Source organism: Octodon degus, unplaced genomic scaffold (genome assembly GCF_000260255.1).
Source record: "Octodon degus isolate 3935 unplaced genomic scaffold, OctDeg1.0 scaffold00035, whole genome shotgun sequence".
In the NCBI taxonomy this organism is placed as follows: Eukaryota; Metazoa; Chordata; class Mammalia; order Rodentia; family Octodontidae; genus Octodon; species Octodon degus.
Window position 1 is genome coordinate 12,971,574 of NW_004524611.1, and position 21,501 is coordinate 12,993,074.

Sequence of the window (21,501 nt, forward strand, 5' to 3'; positions counted from 1 at the left end):
AAACACCTGCAGGGTGAATGCAAGGCTGACACGCAGTGCCTGCGGGGTGTAGAACGTGCAGCAGCCTTGAGCCAGCAGGAATCCAGGAGGGGCCGGCGTTGTGGCACGAACATCTTTTTCTCTGAGAATCTCACTTGCATTCCTCCTCCCACCATTAGTTACTCTGTTTTTTTTTTTAATTTTAATTTTAATTTTTTTAATTTTAATTTGTGTGTGTGTGTGTGTGTGTGTGTGTGTGTGTGTGTGTGTGTGTGTATGGCCAGCTCAGCCCACCAGGGAGCGGGGCCGGCTGGCATGTGGTGCTGGGGGATTGAACCGCGGTCTCTGTGCTTTTAGTTTGTTCTAAGTAGGCGCTTTAGACCATGAGCCATCTCACCAGCCCCCTCGATGTATTTTCTACAAATCTTTACAGTTACAATTTTACAGTTTTTCATCATCATGGAAACCATATACAGATATAATTTTGTTTTTAATGTATTTAGTACAGGGTCTCACTATATAGATCAGACTTGTAGTGATCCCTGTTTTCAGCCTCCCAAGTGCTGGGATTGCAGGCGTGCGCCACCATGTCCAGTCTCAATTGTGTCTCAGCAGGCTGCAGGGGTGGGGCCAGCACAGCACACTGGGGATCAAACCCTGGTTCCTTATTTATTTTTATTGGTAACTAAAGACTTAAGACTGCAAATCAGATACAATTTAGTCATAACACCACACAAATAATCAGAAAAAGATTTTTTAAACATTACTGCTTAATCTTTGTTTTTTCTCCCCCCATGAGAACAGCTTTGTCATGCTTAATCTTATTAAATAGTGAACTTTAATTAAATTTGTAATTTCTTTTTTTTGCGGGCTCAGCCTTCCCTGAGGGTGGGGCTGGCAGGGCATGTGGTGCTGGGGATCAAACTGCAGTCCTCTGCGCTTGCTGCCTAAGCCGGCGCTTTTGACTGCTGAGCTATCTCCCCGCAAATTGGTACTTTTATAATTTTGTTTCTTGTACTTTTAAATCATAAGCTTGGCAAGTGGTATAGGCATTAATTTTTAAATCACGTTGTAAAAAATTGTTAGTCCACACACATTTGCTTTTACCTACTGCATTAACTCAGAGTTAATACTAGAAAAACCATTTGCATTGGGAAGACAATGCAGATCTTCCTTAAAGACTTCAAATATTATTGGAATAAAAATGCATGAAATATTTTATTACAATCTGACATTTTATGCTTTAACGAAGTTCATCCTGTTATTTTTGTGCCTGACATTGTACTGTACTGAGAAATCCTTCGATTATGTTTCAGTTATTTTCTAGCTTCTTAAAAGTACAGGACATAAAGATGGCTCTCATAGTGAGGAAAAATGGATAACCAATCCTACAGATGTCAAAGACAAGACAACAAAAAGATAACCTGGCTTTGGCTTTTAAAAACCTGTTATTGGCTGGTTAGATAGTTCAGCGGATTAAAGCATCTGCTTAGTTAGGCAGACATAGGGCCACAGGTTCAATCCCTGGCCTGTTGTGCTGGCTCCGCTCCCAGGACATGCTGAGATGGTGAGCAAGACTGGGCCTGGTGGCATGGGCCTGTAGTTGCAGCACTTGGGAGGCTGAAAATGGGGATCACTACAAGTCCAAGCTGTATAGTGAGGCCCTGTGCTAAATACACGTAAAAAATAAAAATCCGATGTGGACCTTCAAATGCCAGATTCACCAACAAAACAGCAACAACAAAAAATCACAACAGTAGCAGCCACATCTTCACCTCGCAACAAGATTTCTGAAACAGGCAACAGCATCTTTTTCTTCTTCTACTCAACCTGCAGTATTTTCGTTTTCTGGTTGTAGGCAGCTCAAGGCTTGCCCATTGCACGGGCTCGGCTTTTCTCATGATCTCAATCTCTGTAGTTACATAACTTGGCTTGATAGCATCACGCCCGTAATTTCATGTTTCAATGAAACCCCCTCCCTTCAAATACCACGTGTGCATGGAACACAGCACTATTTGCCTCTACTCAACCGAGATCAAGAAGTAGATTTTCCGCTTACTTCATCTCAGTTGAACATGAGCATCCTTTTTCCGTCCATGGAGTATCCTGCTGCACAGCCCTCCTGGGCTAAGAACATATTAAACTCAGAGTTGCTCCTTCTCCAACAATTCCAGTATTTCATCCCTTCATGGGAAACAGTTCTCCAGAATGACACCCACAGACTTCAAGACTCTGTGGACCCTGTTATATCTTCAATCACCCTCCATTTTTGCATGAGGTTCCAATCTAAATTCATTGCTGTCTTCTTTATCTTCATTCCCTGATGACAGTTTATCAAGTGCTTGTTTTACTGAGACAGATATTTTAAATTCCAAGTGTCACAGGTTCATCTGGGCTCAGTCTTTCCGTTGTTTCGATTGTTTCTGGTGCTTAAGGATTTGCTCCTGAAACATGGGCCTCAATTCAGATCCTTCTTCTCAGTGCCTTGACTTCTGGCTTGACTGGCTTGGGGTTTTTCTTCTACAGTGCCCACATTTTGTACAGTCTATAATTACTTAAGTCAGAAAAATCAGTCTTTCTCTTTTTTGGATTTTGTGCAGGGTCTCACTAAGCTCAGATCCACAGTGATCCTCCTGTTTTCAGCCTCCCCAGTGCTGGGATTATAGGCACACATCACCATGCCCAGCCTCAGTCACCAGCTCAGCATACCCAGAGGCGGGGCCAGCTTGGCATGTGGTGCCAGGGATTGAATCCCAGTCCCTGTGTGTGCCTAGGCAGTCCCTTAGTCCGCTCAGATATCTCACTGGCCCAGTTTTCCTTTTACAACAGTATCAGCCCGTTAAATGCACCATGAAAGACCAGAACCCAAGTGGTGTGTACAGTATCATCGGCACAGCTCTCAGATGAAGCGCTCACTACGTGCAGCCCCAGCTGAACACTGTGGGGTCATTTTCTCTTCTCACTGTTATAGGCAAAGCCAAACACTGGGAACCACAGAACTACACAACTGAAACTGTTCTGTCACCGGTACTGGTTGAGCTGTCAGGGCAGGTTTGGACTTTGGGAAATGGCCTCAATATAGGTTCTGACATAAACCCACAGCTATTTAGAAAGACAAACCTGAAATTTAGAAGTGCTTATGTCTTATAAACACAAAATCACAAGGAAAAACTATATGAAATTAAAGCACCAAGTCACCTCTGGGTGATACCCTCTTTCTTGCTCCTGCTGTGACTTGGGTGTGAACCACTCAAAGCAAAACACCTGCACAAAATAGGTTGTATGAGACCCAGCGTGGTGACATGCGCTTGGAATCCCAGCTCTTGGGAGGCTGCAAACAGGCAGATCACTACAAGTTCGATCTAGTAGTGAGACCCTGAATACCCTGTAGACCCTTCCCTAAAAATACAAAATAAATAAATAATCTCTCTGCCCTGCGGTCGCCAGCAATGCTGGATTCTTATCTGGCATCAAAGAAAAGAATTTTTTCTGGACAGATTTGAAGTCTCTTTAGAGACTTTTAAGAAAAGCTAAAAAGGCCAGGCATGGTGATGCACGCCTCTAACTCTATCTAGCACTCGGGAGGCTGAAGCAGGAGGATCCTTGCAAATTTGAGACCAGCCTGAGACCAGCAGAGTGAGACCCTGTCTCAGAAAAGATAGAAAAAGAAAAAAGAAAAAGGGGGGGAGGGGAAGCAAAACAAAAGAACTGGGCAGGTGGCTGGGGCAGGCCTGAACTACACAGCAAGATCCTGTCAAGGAGGAAAAAAAGAAAAAGCCTGGGGTGTGGCGGCGGCACTGCTGCTGCTTTTTTTTTTATTTTTTTAAAGTTTTATTTATTTATTTGTGTGTGTGGCCAGCTCAGTCCACCAGGGGGCGGGCTGGCTGGCGTGTGGTGCTGGGGGCTTGAACCGCAGTCCCTGTGCTTTGCTAAGCTTGTTCTAAGTAGGTGCTTTAGACCACTGAGCCATCTCACCAGCCCTACCTCAAGCTTTTAACAGCACAAGCCCCTGAAGTTAATCTCTATAGACACAGCCTGGGAGGAGACAGTGGCTCCCTTTGCCAGGTGTCAGAAGGTAACTGACTGTACCCACTCAAGGGAGAGTGTCATTTGTTCAGAGTATTTAAGGAACATTTTTTAAAGACAACCCCTTAGAGCCTGAAGTACATTTTCTATATGCACTTATCTTCAGTATTCAGAGTAATCTACCTGCAAAATTTATGTTTAATCCCTAAATCAAATCGGTGGCACCTCCGCAGGGGTTGGAGGCATCACATGCCTGTTTCCACAGAGGACAATGGGAACCCGCTGCTCTTCCTGCCACTACAGCACCAAACAGTCTCCAAGAGCCTGAGGCTGGGCCTTCTACCCTTTCCTGATCTTAGCTGGTGATGTCAGTGTGGAAAATGGCCCAGCGTTCCTAAGAGCCAGGTGTGTTGCACCTCCAGGAGAGGACAGGTGTGAGAGAGGGAACCACTCAGGCTTGTAGCAGGCAGCCAGCTACAAGTCCCATGTTAATGACTCAATGCTGCCCACTCAATACCCCAAACTAAATATTCTTTCAACACAATCACACAGAAAACAAGATGTAGGTACTACTGTGGGGTACAAATGCAGAAACAAGAGGCTTGCTGCAGGCCTGGCCGCCGCAGTGCTCAGGGTAACTTTAGAGAACTCAGCCACCCTGGGTAACAAGCAGCAGTTGCAGGTACTGCAGGTACCACAGGTACCATAGGTGTTTGCTAAGGGGTGGCAGGGATTTTAGAAATAGAGCAACAGGAGCTTTACTGTGGGGAAGTAATACTTGGATACAGCCAAATGCAAGGTCCTTTACAGTCTTAACTACACTACAGTTAATTAAAAAAAAAAAAAAAAAAAACAAACAACACAGCATAATTAGCATTCAAACACTTAACTAGAACATTTTTCCCAAACTAAACCTAACCTTTCCACATGCAGACTGAAATCCTGCCCTTTGCCCCAGCTTCTGACAGGAAACCCATCAGCTCAGCCTACACTGATGCGGAAAATCAGCATGCAGCTCACACAGCTGCTGTGTTCCCAGGGGCCTGCGCAATGATGAGAAAATTGGGGTGTGAGCACCATGTGAGCCCCACCCTCAACTCCTCTGTACAATGTGCACTGGGGAAATTATGCAGGAAGGAAAAGCAATGTACGGCGCCAGCAGACCCCCTCACCTGACCTTTGGGCAGAGTTCTCTAGGCGCACTACTCACAGCACACGTGGCGCCACTGGTCTGCAGCGCCCCAGGAACCCTGGGCCTCGCATGTGCTAAGCAAGCAACCAAGGCAGCTGCATTCCCAGTCCCCAGGGGCTATTTGTAGTGTCTTCTTTGTTCTGTTCTGTATGGTTTAATTTTGGGTGGTCTTAAAAATTACAATGCACATGTGCCATTTAACAAACAGCACTATTCTAACTAGTGGAAAAAAAAAAAAAAAAGCTATCTTTCCAAGCAATGCAATGTCTAAGGCATCAGACCAGCCATGACTCCAGCAAGCAAGCACGGAGCATGTGGGCTGAATGCAACTGTCGCCCGTGGTCCATGTGAAGCAGGAGGGTGGCAAGGCAGAGGCTGCCTGGAAGGTGCTCCCACAGCACCAGCCGATGCACAGCCGTCATGGGCCCTGACTGCTGCCCTGGGTTGGCTCAGGAGGACCTCTGCTGCAAGTTTCAGTCAGAGATCAGCTTATACATAAAGTTACAGACTTACTGGATGATACTGCACTTTTATGAATAAGCTCACTTCTGACTGGGGCAGGATGTTCAAGCACTTACTCAACAGATCGCTGCACAGCACTGGAAGACAGCATCGGCGCCAGCCCCTCCCATGCTTGTGCACCAGGCAGGATGTGCTCAGGCGGGGCAGGGGGCTGGTGCTCCTGTACTGCATAACAGTGCATAGCGAGCTCCTCTCGTTTGTGGGAGAGGCAGATCTACTTTTCCTTTTAAACCTCACATTCCTACCATGTATACAAGTTACCTGCATAACCAAAGAACATTAGTAGAGACGACAAAATACTTGAGAAATCCTGGGCTGGGGAGATGGCTCAGTAGAATAAGCACTCCCCTGGCAAGTGCAAAGGCCTAAGTTCAATCCCCGGTTCCGTCAAAAAAAGAAAAAAAACCAAAACACAACTTGAGAAATCCTTTTCAGAGGCCTGGGCTATGAGCTGAGTTCCTGGGCTTCTGAGAAGAAGCTACATTCTTGAAGGGACTCAAGTTTTAGGCTTGAGAAAAAAAACAAGCCACCAAGACGACATGTACCATCTAAGGAGGAACCACTAGGACATTTAAGGTTTTTCTGAAAGTTTCCAGAAACTTCTAGAAGCAATGGAACCTCTATTGTTTCTAGAAACAATGGAAACTCTCTGTGCCATACACAAAGGCACAGGAAGCCATTCCCCGGGGCGGCAGCAGAAAAGACTATCGGGCCAGAGCAAGTTCTAGGGCATCAGAGTGTGGTGCCGGGAGAAGAAGGCCCAGGGCCTAAGGCTGACTGCCCACCGCACAGCTTCTGTTCTGCCCAACCAGACTCGGAGAGATGCTTACTACACACCGGGGTGCCTGCAAAGAAAGTTCTGTTTGCAAAGAGCTAAAGAAGCGGTCAGGCAGGGCCAGCTTCTCCCAAGAAGCACCAGGCAGCAAAGCTACTGGGAACAGAAGTGCAATACTGTAAATACTGATACCAGAATTGAAGTCATCCCGGGAATCCCAGCCACCTCTAGATTCTCGAGAGCCACCCATTCCTGAGGATACACAAAAAAGATAAAGATTGAGGTTGTATCATTATCTTACTGCAGAAACATGGAAAAGTTTATTGGGAAGACATACAACTCATGTGATAGGAGTTCAATGAGATAATTCTAACAGCTTTTGCTGCCAACAGAAAAAAACAAAACCAAACTAAATAAAAAACCACACCAAGTTTTCAGAAGCCTAGTTATTCTTTCTAAGCTTTTACAAAGCTTAAAGCTCCCCAGACGCTAAAACCCAAGAGACAGATTCTGCAAGTGATCCTCAGAAGTTTTTAAGTGGTGGGCACACAGCAAATTAAGATTTTAATTTTATTTTATTTTATTTTTTTTTATTTTTTTTTTTTTTTGGCGGAACCGGGGATCGAACTCAGGCCCTTGCGCTTGCCAGGGAAGCGCTTATTCCACTGAGCCATCTCCCCGGCCCGTTTTTTTTTTTTTTTTTTAAGATTTTAATTTTAGAAAAAACAATCACCTCTGTCATCTGGTCCGCCTTTCCTGAATCCAAAGCCACCTTTATCTTGTTTTCTGCCTTCTGCAATGTCCACACGAAGTGACCGGTCACCCAATAGCTAATAGTAAGGGGAGAATAGTGTAAGTGTCTGCAAGAAAACAAACCCCAACTGCTCACTTGCCTTGAGATGCCCCAGAGTACTTACTGCACCATCGTAGGTCAGGGCTTCCTTCAGGGAGTCAACCTCATCGAATTCTACATAGCAGAATCCTGCAAGAGAAAGAAAGCCCAGCTTTCTCAAGTGGTGCCTGACTGCAATCTGCTGGGATTTGACAGGTCCCACCAACGAGCAGCCAGTTGGGGGCATCTAGGTGACAGCAGACTTAGAAGAGCACATTTCCTTCCCAAGAAACAGACCACAACTGGTATTCAGGCCCCTACATCTTATTTTGTCATCAGAAAGTGCTAACCAAAGGCTGAAACAGAAAGATCACAAGTTTGAGCATCTTGGTAAGGTCTCAAAGTAAAAAAAGGTGGGCTGGGGATGTAATCCAGCGCCAACGCCCTGGGCCCAGCTTCCAGTACTGAGATAAATGAATGCTTTGAATAGGCTTGAGGTGCCTAGTGCCTTCCTACTCAGGCTGCTAAGCACATCCTCAACATGGGTATTTTTGTCAGGGTGTCTATCAATGACTTAGGTCCATGCCTGTGTCACTGATAATCCTGCACCTGACACTGTCACTTCCTTGCTGCCTGGAGTTAAGTCTGAATTAAGTAGCCTCTTACCCCTACGGCCTTACCCTGTCCTGTGCATTCAATGTTGAGCACAACTGAGAAAACCACTTCCAAATTCAAAGAGGCAACAATAGTCCAGCCACAGAGCATCCACTCTAGAGCTACTAACTGCAGATGAATCAGAAACAAACTCCAAAACCTAGGCTACCAACGCTGCCAGGGGCTTGGGTCACCCACAAATCACATGGGCCTGAAATTCCACAGCTCATCACACGCACACAGGGTGGGACGTCCTTTCTGAAGCTGCTCACCGTCTGACCATGTTCCACGCTCGGCTGCAGGTTCTACAGCCAGGAGAAGCACACCCTCCACACACAAAACCACTCAGCCCAGGGACACTTTCTCTGCTGCTTTGCTTTTACTCCATGAAACTGGGAAGACGACCGTGAACCTTAAACCCTCCTTACTTCTCTTCGGAGGCTCAAGCGCCAACCCCCCCCCCCCCCCCCCCCAGAGGCTGACCTGTAGACACTGTTACCTGAATCAAGCCGAACATGCCCCAAACACACATGCTCAGTTTACCACTGTATACTGGCAACATTGGCTGAATAGGTTATCTTTCCCATTGCTAACTGTAAGAAAAATACGAGGCCTTTTATCTCATTTTTTCTGCTCCCTTTGTTGGCTGAGAAAGGGCTGCTAGGAAATGAAGATCAGGTAAACAAATCTGGGCATATACCGCATATTTCTACAAACTAGATTATGTGAAAAATGCTGCTTTCCCAAGTAGAACTTGAAAACTATGAACTGAAGAGCTATAGTGGACCCCTGACTCATCAACTCTGCTTATGAGGGCTGGCTGTAACTCAAGTTTGAGAAATAATACAAACACACCTAACAGGTTCCGACTCTCCCAAAATACCTTTTAACTAACCTTTTCATAATTAAAAAAAAGGGTTGTATGACGCGCACAATTTACCAGAAACACCAATACTTTCCTAGTGTAGTCACCAAAGTTATAAAACGTGCCTATGGGGCCAGGGAGATGGCTCAGTGGAATAAGCCCTTCCCTGGCAAGCACAAGGGCCTGAGTTCAATCCCTGGTTCCGGAAAAAACAAAAAACAAAACAAAACAACAACAACAACAAAAAATAAAAATAAAATGTGCCTAGTTTATTAGAAGCAACACTTTCGTACTATACTTACCATTCAAGTTGACATCTTTGGATCTTCTCTGCAGGAAGGGAGGATGAAAAGGAGGTGGCTACAGTTTGGAAGGGGGTCCCCAGAACACCAGGAATCTGGTCTCTTGTCCCTTCTCTCCTTCTGAGAGTCTATAGCCCAGTAGGGCCTGCTTCTGGCTCACGAGTTCTCAACTTTCAGAACTAAAAACTGATCTACGTTTGTCTGTTGCTGTCCTTTAACACTGCTCTTTACGACTGTTTTCTTTACCTTTCCTTTCTTCCTTCACATCTTCTCTAGCTCTCTGGGGCCATTCTGATAGCAGTAATCGTAGCAATTATGTAAGGCACTGACTGAAATCACAGCTCAGACTGACCCTTCAGATACATTTACATGCTTTTCTGCCTTTGAGAGTTCCTTTACAACTGTACAACCAGTCAGCATTTGGGTTGTAACTCAAGACTTTGGCACCAAACCTAACCCGAAAATTCTGGACATAACCTAAGTTGTTCCTATGTGATGCTGGTTGGAACAGAAGGGTCCACTGTATGTTTATGTAGTCACCCTTTCAACACCAGAAGCTTCCAGTTCAGTAACACATATCATCTGGGTTCCCCAACCCTTCACAGTAATATGGAGTAAGAATTCCCAAGACTCACCTTTAAACTTGTCTGTGTCTTTGTCTCTGACTAGCCGTACGCTCTTTATGCTGAGATCCTTAAAGATAGCGTCTATGTCACCCTGAACTGTGTTGAAAGGGAGGTTTCCTACATAGGCTGTGTAGGGGGGTTCTGTGGGCAGCTCCTTCTGGCTACGGGAACCATGGCCACCAGCACTGCCGCGGGACCTAGGAGGAGACAGACAGGACTCAGGTCAACCGGGACGCCAGAGCAGGACAGGCTCAGCCACAAGGTAGCCCAGCTGAATACCTGCTGCCACAGCAGCCCCAGCTCTTCACATCAGAAAGACTTCTGCAGTACTGTTTATCCAAAAGATGTCTATTTTTGGGGACAGAAACAGATAATGGATTGACCAGGAACACAAAGTATTTAGAGAGACTGTAGAGGTCAGCTCATAATGCAACAACTGCTTCTCTTCACTACTTCAGGGGTAAAGAAGGCCATAGTTGAGAGAGTTTCTGGTGCTGTGCAGCAAATACTACCCATGTACGCATCACCCTCCCCCTGCACACGCTGCTCCTGGGCCTCCTTGGTTACAGCAAGACAGCTTTACACTGCAGAAGTACTGGACACTCACTGTACTAGCTACACATACTCAAGAGGTTACTCATCTAGTTTATTTGTAGTTGGGCATGGTGGCGCATGCCTAGAATCCCAGTGCTCGGGAGGCTGAAGCAGGAAAATCACTGAGGTTAAGGCCAACCTGGGCTACAAAGTGAGGTCAAAGCCAGCCTGAACTGCATACTGAAAGCCTGTCTCATACATTTGTCCAAACCCACAGAAGGACTCGAAGAGAACCCAAGGAGAGCCTGATGGTTCCCATGGCTGGGGCTTTGGCCACCTGTCACTGCAGGCACCACTTGGGCTCAGACTACTGACCGTGGAAGAGGCTGTGCCCTGGGGCAAGGGATGTATGAGAACTCTACTTCCTATTTAGTTGTGCCATGAGTCCCAAAACTGCTCTAAAAATAAAGGCAACTTAAATAAATGGAGGTTCTATCAGTTAAGGAATGTCAGCTAATAAATGTAAATAAGAATCACAGCATCAGACAAATAGAACTTGTCAGCAGATGCAGAACCACAGCCAACTGGTTTCTGGGGAACAAGATACTTCCTGATCTCAACCATCACCCCACAGATCCATTAGTCTGAAGGCAGAAGGAGGTCCTTCTCAAACAGAAGTTATTTGTTAGTCAGACTTAACCAGGAACTGAAATCAGTATCACTCATGATGAAACAAACCTCTGCGTTTCTTCCTGGAGCACGGATTCCTCAAATCTGTCAGTCACAAAGACACAAAAGGCAGAGGGACTTAAAAAACATAACTAATGTCACATGTGGTACCTGGATCCTGGACCAAATGGCCTCAAAAGAAAAGAGCACGTGGAAGATCTGCATGACACAAGAATAAGACGCGACTACTGTGTCAATGGTGCTCTTCAAGAGTGTTAATGGCACTGTCCTGAGTAGAATGCCCCAACCCCAGGAGGATGTGACAAGATGGATGTTTTATGTTCAGGTGACGTGTGTGTACATATGTATACGTGTGTGTGTGTGTGTGTGTGTGTATACGTTGCTGCTGCCCACTGTTGTGCTCTTTCAACCTTACTGCAAATAAAGACTACAGAATAGAATGTATTGAAAACTGAAGAGAAAAAAATTAAAAGAGCACTTTTAAACAAAAGTAACATTTCAGCAATTCAGAATCCGGCCACTTCCTAATAGGATGCCCTGCATACTGCACTAAAAGCTCAGAGGAACAGAACACCTAGGGAATTATGGTCACCTATGCCTCTCTCCCCCTCCTCCCAAGCTCCATGAGATGTGATTTCAATACTCCCTGCTGACACTACTGTATCCTTTGTATCTCCACAACCAAAAACTCCCAAATATTTTCACTAAAACACTTTTTAGACTGGACAATAAATGAGGAAGATATAACAAACATCTGGAAAACTGCCACACTGAAGAATGAACAATACCGCTTCCTTTCTTCCTTTACTTATTTTGCGGTACCAGGAGGTTACCTCTTTCCTTTCCTCCCCCTCCCTTCCCTTCCCTTCCTTTCCTTTTCTTCCTTCCTTCCTTCCTTTCATGTATTTAGTACAGGGTCTACAGGGTCACATTATACAGATCAGACGTGTAATGATCCTCCTGTTTTCAGCCTTCCAAGTGCTGTGATTAGAGGCGGGTGCCACCACCTTGCCCAGTAGTGCCCCAGGTGGGGCCAGCACTGGGGATCAAACCCTGGTCCTTGTGCGCTTTAGTCCACTGAGCTATCTGGCTGGCCCATTGAGCTTACCACTTTAAATTCATTTACTCAATGGCCTGTGCTTGTGCATGCCTTTTAATCCCAGCACTCAAGAGGCTGAGGCAGAAGGATCACCATGAGGTCATGGCCAACCTCAGCGACACAGTGATTTCAAGGCTAGCCTGAACTGCATAGTAAGACCCTGTCTCAAAAAAAACAAACAACAAAAAAACCCTACTGAACACAGAATATATTCCCCTCCATTCAATTAGCTCACAACTGAGTAGCTGACAGCAGGTATGACCACACAGGGAAGTATGCAGGAAGCCAAGGAGCTGGGGCTACCGCAAGCCCCACCCTGGGGGAATGTGCCAATACAGCCCAAGGAGGCCTGAAGCTGGTCATGTTTGACTGTATATATGCCTTTTCCTGTATCTACACTGATAAAAGTTTTGAACACAGCAACCCTAACAGTATACCGCAATAAATGTTTTGCCAACATAGCATCTCAAACCATCTCACAACACTGAATTCACTATTCTTATTGTTGTGTGATGGGAAATGACACCAGGCTTATGGTGTCAATGATTCACTGACACAGACACTGCATTAGGCCATGGCACATTTTGTGACAACAGGTCAGCAGGACAGTGATGACAGTTAGATGAGAATATCTATTTATCTATCCTTTTTTGAGATGCCAGTCTAAGGGGCAGCACGGACTGCACCACCCTAGTCAGGACAGAATGCAACTTACAGCAGCACTATCTCTGGAATTTTCCACTTACTATTGAGACCACAGCTGCCTCCAAGATACTGAAGCTAGTGAAAGTAAGCTCTGGGTGAGGGAATCATAGTGCATATGTATACAGTGGCAAAGAGGCAGGGGCTCACTGGTCAAGTGTGCAACAACTCATGGTTATGTTATGGATAAGGGTAGACTAAGATGGTAAGGTCAGACTTGGCCTCTGCCAAGTATCCAAGTATAGGGAACCTAAGGGATGAATCCCAGGATGAAGGGGGTGGCTCTGGCTTTGCAGAGGATAAAAAGACAGGTTTTAGGCAAGTAGGAACTGTGTGTGTGCGTGTGTGTGTGTGTGTGTGTGTGTGTAAGGTAATACGAGGCAGCTACATCCCAAAGCTATGGGATGCAGCTCTGTCCCTGGGCTTAAGCAGTGTGCTACTGGACAGCAGGCTTGGATGCAATCCATTCCCCTTGCGCTTGTATTGTAAAGTACCCACTGTGTGCCAACAACTGGAGCCAGGGGAAACAAGTGACCTTTATGACAACTTAGCTCCCCACCCACCCATCAAGCAATAAAATGACATGTCAGAATACTGAGCTGGAAGTGCCCAAGGCAACTTCGACCCTTGAGTTTAGGGGGGTGTATGTGGCTCAAAAGTAACAAAAAATGTTGACCTTCAACATTAGAAACAAATCATCAACTTAGAATCTAGATTAGGTGCCAAATACTTCCACAATCCAACCTCTAGGCTCCTAAAGTAAAACTGCTGGAAGAAAGTTGAATCTAGCATCTCAGGAGTTTCATTTAAGAGAAAAGACCAGCAGGCAGATAGGATGACTGGACTAGGCACATTCTTTTCAGAAGGGCTGCATAGAGGACAGAACTGCAGTAAGGTGACCCTGACAGTACTGCAGGAATCACATGTGGAAGGCAACGATGCACAGGGAGCCTCAGTCCAGGAGAGAGATGTGGGTCTGGGGTGCGTGTCATTACCTGAGCAAGCTGTGCTCTGTGAAAGCACGTCCTTACACAGGCCACAAACATAAGGAGGGGCGGATTCACCCTCTGCAGGGCCCTGAACTTGCCCTGTTCTCCTGCCACCACTTCAGCCAGCCCTGTTCTCTCTATTCCTTGCTGCCCCTGAGGCTATCCTTGAAATAACATAAAAGTGTCGAAGCAGCAAGTTTCACCCTCAGTAATCGGGAAATCCAACTTTCAGCTCTACCTGTGATCCAAATCCTTTATAGACAAGTTACTTTTCTTCACTTAAACCAACCACATAGCTGAATGTCTATGAAGGCCAGAATACAAAGGTACAGAAGGTACAAAACTAAGACCTAGCTGGGGGGCGGAGAGCAGCTGGCTGGATGATAATGCACCATCCCCGAAGATGGGTCAGCAAATCTGCCCAGCCTAGCAGGGAGCGACAGGACAAGGGACTGAGACAGTATAAGTACTAAAGCTGGGCTCTGGGCTGGTGAGATGGCTCAGTGGTCTAAAGCACCTACTTAGAACAAGTTTAGCAAAAGCACAGGGACCACAGTTCAATCCCCAGCACCACATGCCAGCCAGCCCCGCCCCCTGGTGGGCTGAGCGTGGCCACACACACACACACACACACACACATAAATAAATAAATAAATAAATAAATTTAAAGCTGGGCTCTGGCCTGGGTCTAGGAAATGGTGGAAACTGAGTCAAATGCAAGACTCACTTCCACAGTAAAAAACAAAAACAAGAACATATGCTAACTTATTTCTTTTTCCTTTTTTTTTTTTGGCGGAACTGGGGATTAAATTCAGTTGCGCTTGCCAGGGAAGCGCTTATTCTACTGAGCCATTTCCCTGGCCCAAAAACTTATCGTAGTGTTTTTTTTTTTTTTTTTTTCGGTACCAGGGATTGAACTCAGAAACTTGTGCTTGCCAGGCAGGAGCTTAAGCCACTGAGCTATCTCCCCAGCTCTACTAACTTATTTCTGGAAAGGACCTCATAAAGATCTCTAGGTGCATCAGAAACCACAGAACTTAAGCACTGCTGCCATGGAATTGGAATCCCCACCCCCCAAAAAAAGCTCTTGGTGGGATGGCACATGTTGGTAACCCCAGCACTCTAAGAGGTGGAGGCAGGATAGCTGCAAGTTCAAGGCCAGCCTGAACTACACAGTGGGATTATCTCTGAACAAAACAAAGGCACAGTGGTTGGAAACTGCATTCAAAGTTGGTTTTAGCAGGTTTGGCCAAAATATTTACAAAGTTAAAAGTGAGAAGTGGTTAGTGGATACTTTATATCTGAATATGAACAAGTTTTAGAACTGAGTGTGGATAACTACATACACCAAATTTACTCAGTGCATTAACTACTTAAAAATGGGAGGGGGTGGTGAGATGGCTCAGTGGTCTAAAGCACTTACTTAGAACAAGCTTAGGGGCTGGTGAGATGGCTCAGTGGTCTAAAGCACCTACTTAGAACAAGCTTAGCAAAGTATCAGAGACCACAGTTCAATCCCCCAGAACCACATGCCAGCCAGCCCTGCCCCCTTGTGGGCTGAGCTGGCCACACACCCACACACCCACACACACAAATAAATAAAATTAAAAAAAAAAAAAAGAACAAGCTTAGCAAAGCACAGGGACCTCAGTTCAATCCCCCAGCACCACATGCCAGCCAGCCCCGCCCCCTGGTGGGCAGCGCTGGCCCCACACGCATAAATAAAATTTTTTTAAAAAAGATCTTTAAAAATGGGATCCTCAGTGCCACCAAAAAAAACCAAAAAACAAAAACACAAAGGGGCTGGGCAGATAGTTCAGTAGAATAAGCACTTGCCTGGCAAGTGCAAGGTCCCGAGTTGAATCCCTGGCACTGCAAAAAAGGATCTGGTAACACTGTTGGTGCCTCTGGGGAGGAGACTGGATAGCTGAGGAGGGGCGACCATGCTACAAACTATTGGGGAGTGATGAGATAGCTCAGCAGCCTAAGCACCTGCCTGGCAAGCACAGGGTCCTGGGTTTGATCCCTGCACCACATGCTGCACTGGCCCTGCTCTGGGAGCGCCAAGCTGGCCACCAAAAACCGGGCCCTGGGGAAGCTGAAACAGGAGGATCACTGAGTCCAACCTGTGTAGTGAGACACTGTACAAAACAAACAAACAGGGGCTGGTGAGATGGCTCAGTGGTCTAAAGCACCTACTTAGAACAAGCTTAGCAAAGCACGGGGACCACGGTTCAATCCCCCAGCACCACATGCCAGCCAGCCTGCCCCCTGGTGGGCTGAGCTGGCCACACACACACACACACACATAAATAAATAAAATTAAAAAAAAACAAACAAAAAATGGGAAGACAGGCTGGGCATGGTAGCACATGGCTCTAAACCCAGCACTCAGTGGCTGAAGCAAGATTGCTGTGAATTTGAGGCCAGCTTGGACTACAGAGTTCAAGACCAGCCTGAACTATACAGTGAGAGCATGTCTCAAAAAAACAAAAAAGGAAAAAGGGTATTTATATCTTCTACCTCCCAGAGTGCCAGACTGCTGCCATGAGCCACCACCCCACTGTATGTTATAGTGTACATTTTTTGCCTGATAGCTGCTGAGAGTTTCCATAGTCTTTTTGTTTTTTTGGCGGAACCAGGGATTGAACTCAGGCCTTTGCGCTTGCCAGGGAAGCACTTATTCCACTGAGCCATCTCCCCGGCCCCTCCATAGTCTTTGTAAAGGACGGTTTGTGCTCAAGCTGCTTGGCCTCTCCTCCACAGCTGAGGTTTCCAGTCTTGCCATCAGGACTGTCTTCTGGTTCTGGGTTGATGAAATCTTAAGGTATGTTTCCGGCCAGGTGGATCCAAGCTCAAGTCCAGCCTGGGCACTCTAACGAGGGCCTATTGCAAAATGAATTGAAAAGGACTGGGGAACATGGCTCAGAGCCCTGCTTGGCACGAGTGAGGTCTTAGGTTCAATCCTGAAAACAGAGAGCTCCAAACAAAAATTTGTGGCAAACACTAGAAACTTTACCAAAAAATTGTAGGGCATCCCTGAGGATGCTAGGCAAATAGCACACCATTCAGTTACACACCTATCCCTCTTTTGTTTTACTTCTAGACAGAACCTTACTAAGTTCCAAGTTGTCTTGAATTTGTGATCCTCCTGCCTCAAGCCTCCCAAATAACTGGGATTACAGGTATCATAAGACCTTGCTGATTAATTAGGAAAGAGTAGTACACGAACTACCACCATGTATACATGGGCATGATGGTCACCTCCAGAGATATTTTACCCCAAACATCTTCAGGGTGGCCTGAAGCTTGTGGCAATCCTGCCTCAGCCTCTAAACAAACTATGATGATCAGGTTTTTGTGGTAGGCAGACTTCTGAATATGAAGTAAGGGCCAGGTATAGAGCTCAGCAGCATACCACTTCAAGGTCTTGAGCATGATTTCCGATACTGAAGAAACAAAAACAAAAAACTAAAAAACAAACAAACAAAAAAACAACCAAAAAATAAACAAACCAACACTTCATGAATATGAACCTGTTGGAAAAAAGCAGTATTTGTTGCCAATGATAAGATTTCAAGCAGAAATATAGTTTCAGAAAAACCGTATGCATAAGCATAAAAGCTTGAGTTTCTCACTATTCAGATTTTCAAGAGAACAAGGTTGGTGATATTAATGTGACCTGACATTGTATAATGAAATGTGTCAACATCTGGAGGAGCTGCAGAACAGAGAACTGGCAATTTCTCTTTCAAAACTGTTATGTGTCTAACTCCCACATGAAGGTAACAAGTCACACAATGGTAAAGAACCCATCCAAGAGACAAAATCAAGAATAGGTTTTCTTTGTGTGTGTGAACAAAGTATGAAAAGTTGCCAGAGGGCTGGGCCTGGCAGCACACACCTGGAATCTCAGCACTCACGATGCTGAGGCAGGAGGTATGAAAAGTTTACTGGGGTTTCAGGTCTTACACTTCCATTAACCTTTTTTTTTGTATGAGGAAATCAAACTCAAGACTTTATGCTTGCCAAGCAGATGTTTCTGCCATTGACCTATCTTCTTGGCCCAAGACGACTTTTCTTTTTGAGGCAGAGTCTTGCTGTGCAGTTCAGGTCGGCCTTGAGCTCACTTTGTCACCCAGGCTGGTCTTGCACTCATGATGATCCTCCTGCCTCAGCCTCCAAGTGCTGGGATTATAGGTGGCCACCACTGCCGCCACTACCCCCCCACCCCACGCACACCTGCCTGCCTTCAATTAACTTTTATAGGAGTGCAGCATTTACTGAGCTTTGGTTGGCTGTAGTTAAGAATAGCCAGTTATCTGAAAAGGCTTTTAAATACTTCTCTCTGGTCAACTTCTACTTTCTACTTTAAAAAAAATTTTTTTTAAAAATGTATTTAGTTCAGGGTCACACTATGCAGCTTGGACTCGTAGTGATCCTCCTGTTTTCAGCCTCCCCAGAGCTGGGACTACAGGTATGTCCCACCATGCCCAGGTTACTGTGGCTGGCTCAGGGCACCTGGGGGCAGGGCCAGCACAGCATGTGGTGCCGGGGATCAAATTTTTGCCTAATCAAGTGCTTAGTCTGCTGAGCTATCTTGCCAGCCTCTCAACTTAGTTACGAGGATCAAACTCTCAGCCTCATGCCTGCTAGGTAGGTGCTGTACCACTGAGTGGCATCCCTAATCCTTTTTGCTTTTGAGGCCGGGTCTTGCTAGGTAGTTCAGGCTGGCCTGAAGCTTGTGGCAATCCTCCTGCCTCAGCCTCTAGAACACTGGGACTATAGGCATGTGTTGTCATGCTCAGCCAGCTGTTTTCTAACTACTGCATTTTATCTATGTTAGGCTGAATATTCTTCCTATGTTAATCAAAACTGAGTATCATGAGAGAAGACAAAAGCATGAGGAACCAGATATCTTCTATGGAGCCTGAAATTAAAAGACTCCAAAAATATAAGTGACTACACAGTAATTATGGAGAGCAGTGGGCAGAAGGGAGCTGCTGGCCCCTTGCAGAGGCCCCTTCTAGTGAGGAGGAGGGGGCCAAGGGCCTGCTCATGACAGATCACCTTAGAAACCAGGCTCCAGGGAGCACCGAAGACCCAGACAACAACTGGAAAGAGGCCTCAAAGGAGGGCCATGTCACCAGGTCCCATCAGAATTCATGGCTTCCCTGAGGCACAGCGATGCCCAAGGCGGGGGCAGAAGTGCTCTCCTGTGGTTTTGAGGGGATGGTCACCCACTCAAAGCACTCTGCTTCTGTGGGCACCACGATTCTGGAAGAGGCCTTGAAATGGTGAGGTCTTCCCAGAGCACCAAGGTTCATTTCACAAATTAAAAAGGACTATGTGGAAATATATGACGTTTCTAAAGCCTCAGAAGCATTAAATATTCCAAGCACAAGGGCTCTCCAGATAGCTCAGCGGGCTACAGCACCTGCTTAAGCAGAGCAGACCGCAGTGGCCAGGGTTCGGGGTTCTATCCCTGGCGTGCTCTGCCGGCCCTGCCCCTGGGGCAGGGTGAGTGGGTGTGGTGGTGCACCTAATAATCCCAGTGCTTGTGAGGCTAAAAACATGAGGACCACTACGAATCGATCAGTGTAGTGAGACCCTATAGACCCTGTACTACATTTAAATAAATATTCCAAGCACTAAATAAATCAATTAGGATAACTTGTTTAATTTTCCTGATGTTGTGCACAAAAAAATGTTTTAGTTGGCTGTGGCAGCACACACAGGGTAACCCTAGTACTCAGGAAGCTGGGGCAGGAAGACCACAAGAGTGGGCTGGCTGGGTACCTATGCAAGAACCTGTTTCAAAGGAAAGAACTACAATGTAGCTCAGCATAAGAGCACTTGCCTAAGATGCATAAGACCCTGGGTTCAATCCTCAGGGCTGCAAAACACAAAGATGTTTTTATGTCATTAAAGCAAACAGCTTCTTTGACCCAGCTTTAGAAATGTAGCTGGGATAAAAGTTCCTCTCAGTTAACACAATCTTCCCTACTCCTACTGACTGGGGTTTGTGTATATGGCATGGCAAACACATTTTTTTATGTGTGTATTTGGTACAAGGTCTCATCACGCAGCTTGGACTGTTCGTGATCTTCTGTTTTCAGCCTCCCCAGTGCTGGGATTATAGGTGTGTGCGCCACCACACCCGGTATGGAAAACACATTTAGAAACCTAGAAACCAAGTTGCAAGTTTGAGACCAGTTTGGGCTACAAAGTGAGCTCAAGGCCTGTCTAAACTACATAGTGGGAACCTGTCTCAAAAAGACCAAAAAAGGGGCCCGGGGAGATGGCTCAGTGGAATAAGCACTTCCCTGGCAAGCGCAAGGGCCTGAGTTCAATCCCCGGTTCCACCAAAAAAAAGAAAAGAAAAGAAAAGAAAAGAAAAGAAAAGAAAAAAAAAAATCAGGTTCTGAAGACAGGAGAGAGGGCAGGAGGGAAATGGACAACATTAGGGGCTACCACTTATGAAGCACTTTCCAGGCAACAGACACTACACTACACACACACTTCAAACACAACTCACCAACATCATCAGTAGCTACTAGGCATGGTGTGCATGCCTGTGACCCCAGTGAGGCAAGAGAAGAGCCTGAACAAGTCAGTGAGATCTAGACTGTCCTGCAGAGACCATTAAAGCCATTCATAGAGGACACTGCAGGCTGAAGGATGACAGCAAGCTCTAATGATGTGACCTGGCATGTGACAAGTAACCAAGAATTTACCCACGCCTTTCTGTCTTCCCAATTTTCCCATCCCCCGCCTTTCTTCTAGTTCCACTTAGACGTCACTCTGTCTGGGAGGCTCCTTGGGATGCCCCAGTGTAATTGCCTTCTCTTATCACTCAGCACTGTCTCAGACATCTGCAGGGACCAGGGGACAGAGTAGCAAACAGTGTGGGCTTACCCGTTTTCATGGAGGTTTCGGATGCATACCAAATAGTGAATAAAGTTATGTGACAAGAGCAACTCATTCATTCAACAACAGTAATAAATGTCTTGTTATAGGCAGTGGGACAGGACAAGGAATGAGTCATGTTTCAGCCCTCAGGGCATGTAACATTCTGCCAGTGGACCAATCAGAAATAATAATTAAAAAAAAACAACAACAGCCCAGGCAAACGCCTATAATCCCAGCACTAGGGAGGCAGAAATCAGGAGGATCAGAGTCCAAGCTGTGTAGTGAAACCCTACACACACACACACACACACACACACACACACCTTAAAACATCCTAGGATCAAAGGAAATAGTAACACATTTTACACACTGCTTCCTCACTACCCCAAGTCTTTATGGGGAAAGGAGTAGTCACTGGAGACTGAATTCAGGATCTCGCAGCGAACTACATCCTCAGACCTTCGAAATCGTCCACTTGAAACGGTCTCTCTAAGGTGTCCAGGTCCTGCCATGGCCTCTCAAGCAGCTGGGATTTTAGGTGTGCAGCACCTTGCTGGGCTTCTTGTTATAATCTTGAAATATGTCTAGAGACTAAAACCAGCAAGGTGGCCATGCCTTTAATCCCAGCAGTTGGGAGGCTAAGGCAGGAGGACAGCAAGTATGAGGACAAGCTTATCTAAAAGAGCCTGTTTTAAAACAAAAGATAGGGCGGGGGAGATAGCTCAGTAGAACAGGTACTTACCTAGCAAGTGCAAGGTCTTGAGTTCAAACCCTGGTACCTCAAAAAACAAAACAAAACAAA

General features: G+C 45.9%; 1 protein-coding gene across 1 annotated transcript in view; it reads right to left on the reverse strand.

Annotated features, from left to right (window-relative positions):
* Eif4h (eukaryotic translation initiation factor 4H) overlaps positions 1-21,501 on the reverse strand; it is a gene marked incomplete at its 3' end in the record, with an annotated part of 28,312 nt that overhangs the window by 1,122 nt on the left and 5,689 nt on the right. Inside the window, exons 2-5 of the mRNA XM_023714310.1 lie at positions 9,783-9,970; positions 7,412-7,476; positions 7,228-7,324; positions 6,687-6,746 (exon numbers count right to left, since the gene is read on the reverse strand). Coding sequence (XP_023570078.1) covers positions 6,687-6,746; positions 7,228-7,324; positions 7,412-7,476; positions 9,783-9,970 — 410 coding nt within the window. The remainder of the gene's footprint in view (positions 1-6,686; positions 6,747-7,227; positions 7,325-7,411; positions 7,477-9,782; positions 9,971-21,501) is intronic.